This window comes from Gymnodraco acuticeps, unplaced genomic scaffold (genome assembly GCF_902827175.1).
Source record: "Gymnodraco acuticeps unplaced genomic scaffold, fGymAcu1.1, whole genome shotgun sequence".
Lineage (NCBI taxonomy): Eukaryota > Metazoa > Chordata > Actinopteri > Perciformes > Bathydraconidae > Gymnodraco > Gymnodraco acuticeps.
In genome coordinates, this window is record NW_022991375.1 from 5,327,880 (window position 1) to 5,337,106 (window position 9,227).

At 37.6% G+C, this 9,227-nt stretch overlaps 1 protein-coding gene across 1 annotated transcript; it reads right to left on the bottom strand.

The window, feature by feature from the left end:
* Nucleotides 1–1,790: 1,790 nt before the first annotated feature.
* Nucleotides 1,791–4,394, bottom strand: LOC117562995 (receptor-transporting protein 3-like). The gene is made up of 3 exons (XM_034241093.1): nt 3,743–4,394; nt 3,246–3,417; nt 1,791–2,337 (listed from the first exon to the last, which is right to left on the bottom strand). Exons 1-3 carry the CDS (start codon nt 3,756–3,758, stop codon nt 1,995–1,997), a joined length of 531 nt encoding a protein of 176 aa, XP_034096984.1. The 5' UTR covers nt 3,759–4,394; the 3' UTR covers nt 1,791–1,994.
* Between the last annotated feature and the right edge of the window lie 4,833 nt (nt 4,395–9,227).

Here is a 9,227-nt window from a genome sequence, read left to right on the forward strand (position 1 = left end):
ATTATGCCAGTGGTCTAAAATGGTCATACAACGGTGCCGACAATATTATCGTTTATCGCAACAATTTCCGGGAAAATGAATCCAACAAAATTAATTATCGTGAGAGGCACATGAAACACACACACACACACACACACACACACACACACACACACACACACACACACACACACATACACACACACACACACACACACACACACACACACACACACACACACACACACACACAGACAAATCTACAGACTTACTCCAAACTGCCAAATATATTAATTAACACACTCACTCTCATATACTCTTTGACTCTATTTTGGCCTAATAGAACAATAAGCAGCAGACTTTTACTTTGTTATCATTTCTACTGGATCTTAGATCTGCGCATGCGCAAAACGTGTCGGGGATTGACCAACCGGCTCCCACTGCTCTGCTGTCTGTTAATGTTGTTAAGAGTGGTGGGGGCGGGGAGGGAGCGGATCGATACCGGCGGGCCAGATACTCAACATTGTAAATAACCAACCAAAAACGATCGCCGGTTCATCTTGTTTTTGGCGTGAGAATAGTTTGGGCAGCGTGAGAGCGTGAGATTGAGAGTGAAAGCGTGCGTCACACGCCAGATGCGTGAGAGTTGGCAACCCTGTGTCATTATATATGTTGAATAAATAGAGATTGTCTTTGCAATGGTACTAAATAAAAAAGACATTAAAAAAATTGTTTTATACATAAATTGAAATTTATTTAAAATGCCAAGTTCAAGGAACTGCCTTGTCACTTTGATCATACATGGAAGTGGAGCCTATAGTTTTCATTTAAAATGTTTTTTTTTCAAGAAATAAATCTCATTCATATTTACATAACATTACAAGCATTAAATATAACACTGAAATGGTAAAAAAAACGCAAATTATTATTAATAATATCCAATAAATGTCAGTCACCCACAATTACGTCATTGGTGTTACTGCTACACAAAACGCTTTTATTTTTGAAGTAATGTACTGTCTCTGAAGTGCCTCCTGTAACAAGAGATGATTTGAGACAGTGCAGTGGACAAAGACATAAGGAAAGTCAGATACTTCTTACTTTGTTTGTTAAAGGTGTCATTTTATCTTCAAATTTTACGTGCATCTTTCAAGTCTGTCATTAGTGTTACTCATTGCATAGCCCTATGGGTGAACATTTGAATGGGAAAATGTATTGTATTGAAGAGTTAAATGATTTTTGATTAAAATGGTAGTGTTTTTTCCAAATTGTCCTGCATGGTGTTACCGTCACTGGTGTTACTCTTCTTCCTGGTAACACGTAACACCAGTGACGTTCCTATATAAATAAGCTTTGTATAAAAATAATAAAAATACTTTAAGCTCTACTTGTTGTGGATTCATCAAGTTAAGAGTTAGTTATTGCTATTTCACAGGTTTTAGATGTGTTTAGAAGGAATATATTTCAGCAGATTTGTATCACCTAGATTCCACCTTTTCTGTAGAATGTCAGAAAAAATGCAATTCATCTGTGAAGCACAATTGAAAATAAGCATTTATATAAAAAGCCCTAGCCCTTTGAATGTAATGTACACACAGTATTTGTGCTGTTCTGAATTGGTATCCTCATTGTTGATTGCACTTATTGTGAATCGCTTTGGATAAAGCGTCAGCAAAATGAAAAGGATGTTAAGTAACCTTGAAATAGGAAACTGTATAATAAGGGATTAGTTTATCTATTTCTGTGCTGTAGTTGTGGCTGATCTGATCCTGTATTTAAAGTATTAGGCAACAAAAAAAACTCGGTCAGACTTTATCAGTAGAAAAAATTCAACTTTATGTATTTACTTGAACAATGGTTACAATGGTATAACGAATCAGTTTCTTCCTGAATCACTTTCATTCTCACAGACACACACACACACACACACACACACACACACACACACACCACACACGCACACACACACACACACACACACACACACACACACACACACACACACACACACACTTCTATTCTTCTTTTACACGGCATATGCCCTGACTGCAGGCCTCACACAGGTCCGACTCATGTGGTTTGGAATTATTTTTAGAGTGTGGTGCCTCCCCTCCGACATCGTTGTCATCCATTTCTCCGTAGCAATTCTTCCGGATTTTGGCACACAGCCTGAGCAACGCTCTTTCCACCTCCTCCTCGGAAAAACCAGGACGGGCATAAGTATCATCATGGCAACTGCGACAGGCCTGTCCAAAGGGCCTCATGATCACTACCCCCCGTTCACCGCGCAGCCGGTAACGGAACAACACTGTGACCTTTGCTGAACTCCAAACTTTATTGCATGATGGACACTTCAAACTGTGGGGGAAGGAGAAGACAATAAATGAAAGTTGGAGATTCTTAGAGTTAGTACGATTTCACCTGAGTTATTTGAACCATCAGCTTTTAAGGGGTGTCAACTACCAACTATTATCACATTTTTCCAGATTTTAAGTATTTTACAACAAAAGTTAACTGCTTGCTAAAAGCAAACCAGACCTGTAGCAATTGTTTGCTAATTGTACTGTAGAGTACCAGTGGTAATCATTATTATCATTATTTTATTTTATTGTATTGCCATAATGGTAGTGGATTGTGGCATAATTATACATATAGCTTGACATTTAAGTTACACAGTGCATGTAAAAGCCCAATTAGGGACCAATGTGGAAATAAAGCAATAGCAATACATTTAATGCACATTGGAACTATGTTAAAGGACATTGTCCTTTTTAAATAAAACATGTAAAACCAATATTATTAGGTTCTTACAAGTAATGTTTTTTTATTTTTTTATTTAGGAAGTTCAATCACACAATAACTTTGTTGGTTGAATCATATCATGTGCTTTTTGAGTCACCATAAAACAGGAGAACTTGTTCAGTTACCCAGGGTGAAGTACCAGGCTTTTGAAAACTGGTCACATGACCGGTTTCATCTGACATTGTCTGCATATTTAGTTTACCTTTACTTTTGTTAGATAACAGAAAACTATTTTTAAAGTGTAGCAATGTTTTTATCACAATTGACCTGCATATATAGAACTGTAGTTGAAAGTAACATATTGCAATCCTGTGCAATAAACCTGAAATGTGCAATATAAACACTATCTGCTATTTGTATGGTGCTATAATCACTTTAACTTTTAATTTCACCTGCTATTCAACTTTTGCTGTAACAACAACAACTGTATATTTATAAATATATATAATATAAAAGATACATACTTTCCAAAGGCACAGTGGCAGAAAGTCTTCCAGCCCCTCTTCCTCTCCTCTGTGGTGAGTGTGTCTCCCTGGGTGTAGCTGAAGTTCAGAGTCCACTGGTCTCCATGGTCCAGCTCATTGTCGTCGTCCAGCAGCTCCTCAAAGGTCTCTTTCCACAAGGAAGGAAGCCAGTCTGCATGAAAAAATAAAAGCGTTACATTCAGAAAAATACAAGTCTTTGTGTCACAACACTGAAAAAACAACAGGCTCTCGAAGGTTAATGACGTCGCATGTTATTGAAATATAATAAGGGTCATGCCCTTCTTCCGTCTGTTTAATAAATAAATAAATAAATCTAAATGTAACACGACATGTTACAAAAATGCATTTAGTAGGCTATTATGAACACTTAATATTAGCTTTGCACCAAATTTACAAAACAACATTGCATAGCACATTATAAACACAATATTAACGTATTAAACACCAAAAAGGTGGGCAAAATGAAATTGTCTTACCTGCAGATCCCTTCATTTTGCTCAGGTATTTGATTCACTTCTGGTAGATGGAGATGAAACGACGTTCAGCTTGAAGATGTTGCTCTTGAAGATGTTGCTCTGCACACAGTCTCTGTATTTATACCCTCCCATCAGCTTACACTGGGAAACGAAACTTAACATCATAGTTTCGTTTTCCTTCTTGTCCAAGGTCTGATGAAAAAACAAGCAAGATTATGACAAGCCAAAATAAAATGCTACACGTGTAAGGGAATTTCCTGTTATTATACTGACCATATATAATTACTTACTTTGTATGTTAATAATTAATGAATGGGAGAAACATGTATTGCATCATGTATGAATTGTATATGAAAACCCTTCATCTCTGTTATAAGTTAAACCACATGTGTTTTCTCATCTGTTTCTATAAGATTGATTTTGAGCTACTTTGTAGTTATTGTATAATTTATCTTTTACTTATTGTAAACTTTTATCCTAGCACAAATTGAATCATATGTACTTTTTAATTTCTTAAGCGATGAGCCTCTTCTCATGCTGATATGATAATAACATCAGCATGTTAATCTTTGTCCATGTGATTGTTTGCTGTTGTTTTTGTTTCATTTGCAGTATCATTACTGTAAGTGTGACGAAACGAAAGTGATGACACATCCCAGTTCACACACTTAAACTCTGGTCAGTAGGGGGCAGTATAAGACAGCAGTGCGTTTATGGTTTGAAGCAGGTTTGAACATATGGGTGACATATTTTGGTGCACAGTGGAAACAAGTATTTTAAGGAGTCCCGGGATTTCCCACAAGCCACTGCCAGTTTCTTAGAAGTTGGCAAACTGGGTCAGCTTTCCTCTGATATAACAAAATTAAATATACGTTGATTACTGTAGAGTCCCTCCCAGATGAATTTAACTGACAAGAAACTCACAATTTACATCTTAACATAACACAAAGTTATGGTTACACACTGCTTTTCATTGCGACCGGGTATTGGTGATATCCATCGCGTGTTTATGCCACAAACTGTTTTCCCTGTTTGGCCCGCATGTCAGTCTTGGAGGTTTAAAGCCCAAGTTGTTGGTGCAAACACCTACCTGTGTCACCTTTCCACTCTGACGGTAAAACTGTTTTGGATCTGTGTCCTTTTCACACTTTAAGGTGTTTCAGGAGATTTGCTAATAACTGTAAACAATCATGGTTTCACCTCAACCACATTACAACCTGTCTAGGGAAGTTAAAGAAAGCTCAAGTTCAAAGATACCTGTGATATGTGGGAGCTAAAATAGTTTATCTTTAAATTATGTTGGTGAGCATCAGCAGCTTTCATTTTTTCTTTGAACAGTAGTGCAAGTTTCAGTTTAAAAATAAGGAACTCTGACATTTTGAATAATTAACTGTATTAAACAGTTAAAAACAAACCACAAACAGTACCACACACACTCAGATGGCCATATTATCTATAATGGCTGATGTCAAACAAAAAGGTTTCATCAAGCTGTAAAACTAAAAATAATGTATTGAAAATAATACATAAATAATAAGAAATTGTTTCAAGGGCGCATAGTCGTTGAAAAACATATACCAAAAGCTTCCGTTATTTATTTTGGTCTCTCGGCTCTCATGTCTCTTGTCTTCTTAAAAACAGCGGGGATCAGCTGTTGAACTGCTGTTGTCTTTTGCCGGGCTCCGGTGATTGGCAAATCTGGGTGATGCCTTCTGATATGATTTAGCATGTTTGGCGTGTGTTACCATTAGCATACCGCACCGCTGTCTAACAACGCCGACACACCGTCCTCGTCCGATCCACCACTCGCACACTTCATCGTTACTGTAGTCCACAGGGAACCCGAAATGTTCCCACACAGCTGGTTTAAAAGAAGCAGGTGGGTTCTAGCTCCTGTGTGTTATCTGAAATCGCCATACTAACTTTTCTTCTTGTATTTTGTTCGTTTTGTTGTTGTGTTTCTTCTTGTTCTTCGTTTGTTGTTTAAGGGCGGCTGGCAAACAGCTTTTAGGCGCAATACCGCCCCCTGGATTATATATAGTGTAATGGATACAGCCCTGAATGACACTTTTTTCCCACCCGTAAAAAAAAGGCGTATTCGTCGTGTGACTGCGTGTGCCGAACGTGACGTCCGAACCGTGACGGTACGGGACGAATACGGATATCGTTACACCCCTACTAAATAGGTTTTGATTCTTTGCTCGTTAAATATGTCTTGATTTTTAAACTATTATACACAGGGCATTTTTAAATAATTGATGCCAGTCTGATGGTGTCAAGCCGGTTTGATAAATGAAAGTCTTTGTTTTGCTGTTTGTAAAGCTTTGCATGGTGTTTCCTGGATAATCATTACCACCATTTCAAGACGATCATGTTGATGGTAATAATAGCACCTGTCACAGGTATGCATTGACGCACGTGCATACACACAAGCACTCTGACACACCAACGTTTACCTAATATAAATGAAGAACCTTGTGGGGACTTTCCTTCTAAGTTGTTGTTGGTTCTTGACGATGCCCCACCCAGTACTGATTGTCACGTTATGAGAGTCTCCTGACAAAGTCTCAAGTTCATCCCCACACACACGTGCACACACACACAAATATATGATACCAATGATACAAACAGTTTTTCTAAATTAATGAGAGGATCATGTTTTACTCAGGGACTAATATAAAGGCCTGCACAATATGCAGACTGAAGGAACTAAAAGGGAAATGTCATTATGTAATGGGAGTGTAGTGTCGTCTCATTGGTGTGAGTCCAAATACTCACAACACTGCCTCCCACATACACACATACGTAGAGCAACACTATACATTGTATATAGTGTTGAAATGGACGTGTTTGCACCTTACCTCCCCGCACAGTAGTGTAAAGATGACCTCAGGGCCCCAGTTTCCAGCGAGTCACATTATACTCAGATGTGACATTACAGCGTGAGAAAAGCATGCTGGGAAAGCTTACAGGGCCCCAGAAAAAGAAAAGAAAGACAAGAGAAGAGCAGACTCACAGAGTAACCTCTTTGTATCAACGTTATAAAGTATTGGAGTACATTTCAGCTCTGGGACAGCAGCTAATTTAGCTATAGAGATGTAGAAAGTTCATCAAGTGAAGGAAATATAATCTATAAATAGCTTTATATTTCTATCCTGCCAAAAAAAACATCACCTCTTCTGTAAAAGACCTGAAATAATTGAGTCCTGCACATTGTTGATGTTGAGTGACTCCTGCTCCGCTGAGCCACTCTCCGTTAGTTATTGTGCTTTTGTCTCCCATCTCTCATTTCACTTGGACGACAACGTTTTCCGCTGAAAAAGGAAGATGATATCATGTGTCTCACAGGACATCCGTTACACGTCTGTCCTTCCTGGGAGAGGGATCCCTCCTCATCGTCTCTTCCTGGGGTTTCTTGCTTTTCCCTCATTGACAAAGGAGAGCTTTGAACTTATCCAAAGTGAGTGTTGAAAAAAGACAGAGGGGAGCAAAATGTAAACCCTGAAGCAAATGTATGTTTTTAGGCTATATATAATAAAATATACTTGTTTAACATCCATTATTAAACACTAAGTTTCCAGTTTGTTAGGAGGAGACACTTAAGCGAATTTGAAGGCTTGTGATGGCTGAACAAATTAGTACTGCATCATTTGTCTTTTTAAATGTGGAGCATATATGGTATTCAGTCGTGGGAATGTAACTAAGTACCCCTACATTTTTACATGCATTTTTAAACGTCACAATCAGGATTATATAGTATTCTATATAATGCTGTGAAAAGAGAAGTTCTGCATAGTACTTTTGATACTATAAGTACATTAAGCTGATAATACATATGTACTTCTACTTAAGTAAGATTATAATCTCAGGACTTTTACTTGTAATGGAGTATTTTCAGAACATAGTATTTGGGTCATTCACAGAAAAGGTGGAATCTGGGTGATACAAATCTGCTGAAATATATTCCTTCTAAAAACATCTAAAACCTGTTAAATAGCAATAACTAACTCTTAACTTGATGAATCCACAACAAGTAGAGCTTAAAGTATTTTTATTTTTTTTATACTTTATACAAAGCTTATTTGTATAGGAATGTCGCTGGTGTTACGTGTTACCAGGAAGAAGAGTAACACCAGTGACAATTTGGAGAAAACACTACCATTTTAACAAAATGGCTGCCATGTGTCAGACCAAATATGGCTTCAGTCAATATCAAAATCGTTTAACTCTTCAATACAATACATTTTCCCATTTGAAAATGGGAAAGACGCATGTAACATTTGAAGATAAAATGACACCTTAAACAAACAAAGTAAGAAGTGTCTGCCTTTCCTTATGTCTTTGTCCACTGCACTGCCTCAAATCATCTCTTGTTACAGGAGGCACTTCAGAGACATTAGGCTACATTATTTCAAAATAAAAGCGTTTTGTGTAGCAGTAACACCAATGACGTAATTTTGGGTGACTGATATTTATTTGATATTATTAATAATAATTTGCGTTTTTTGTTACCATTTCAGTGTTATATTTAATGCTTGTAATGTTATGTAAATATAAATTAGATTTATTTATTGAAAAAAAAAATTAAAACTATAGGCTCCATGTATGATCAAAGTGACAAAAGGACACAAAGGTCCTTGAACTTGGCATTTTAAATAAATTGCAATTTACATTTTTTATTTTGTATTTAGTACCATTGCAAAGACAATCTCTATTTATTCAACATATATAATGAATGTGAGTATTAGGTCAACGTCATGTATTTTGGTGTCTGCAAAAGTAAGTGACAGCACTTCCACCTTTTCTGTAGAATGACCCATTTATACTTTTACTTAAGTAACGGATCTGAGTATTTTGTCCTGCTCTGCTCTTGTCTTTTATTCACATTGAACTTTTATTATTCTCACTCGAGTAACCTCCATTACCAACATAGACCTTAGTCATGCACTTTCTTTGTTTTTGCTCTAACTCCATTGTCAACATTGAACTCTAACTGCCATGTCAATAAAGTTTGTTTGAATTCAAATCGTCCCGACTCCTCTGCCATATATGCTGAGCCTGAGATGCAGGCCAGGATTTGGCTGCTGCCTAGACTCTGCCTGGACCTGTACACCTGTCCACTGGCTGCCAGGTGACTCAGAGAGGGAGGGGGATAGAGGGCGAGAGGAGGAGTTGGGTGTGGTGTAAGATGCCTTGAGCACATTCCTTGCAGCTGCCGCACCCTGCGTTTCAGCGTCTGTATACCTGCTAGTGTTTGTTATCAGAACTTGTTCATGGAGGCAGGCACTTTCTCTCTATTGGAACTTCTTTCATTGGACACCATTTCCCTGAAACACACATAGTATTCTTAATAATGCACAGTCATGGTCTACTTGTAATACTCACATGGCTGTATGCAAACACTTTACTCTCCTTCCATATCTCTGTCATGCTGAGAGTTGCACATTTGCATGAATTGGAAAAGAGTTGAAAGGCAAAGTGCAAA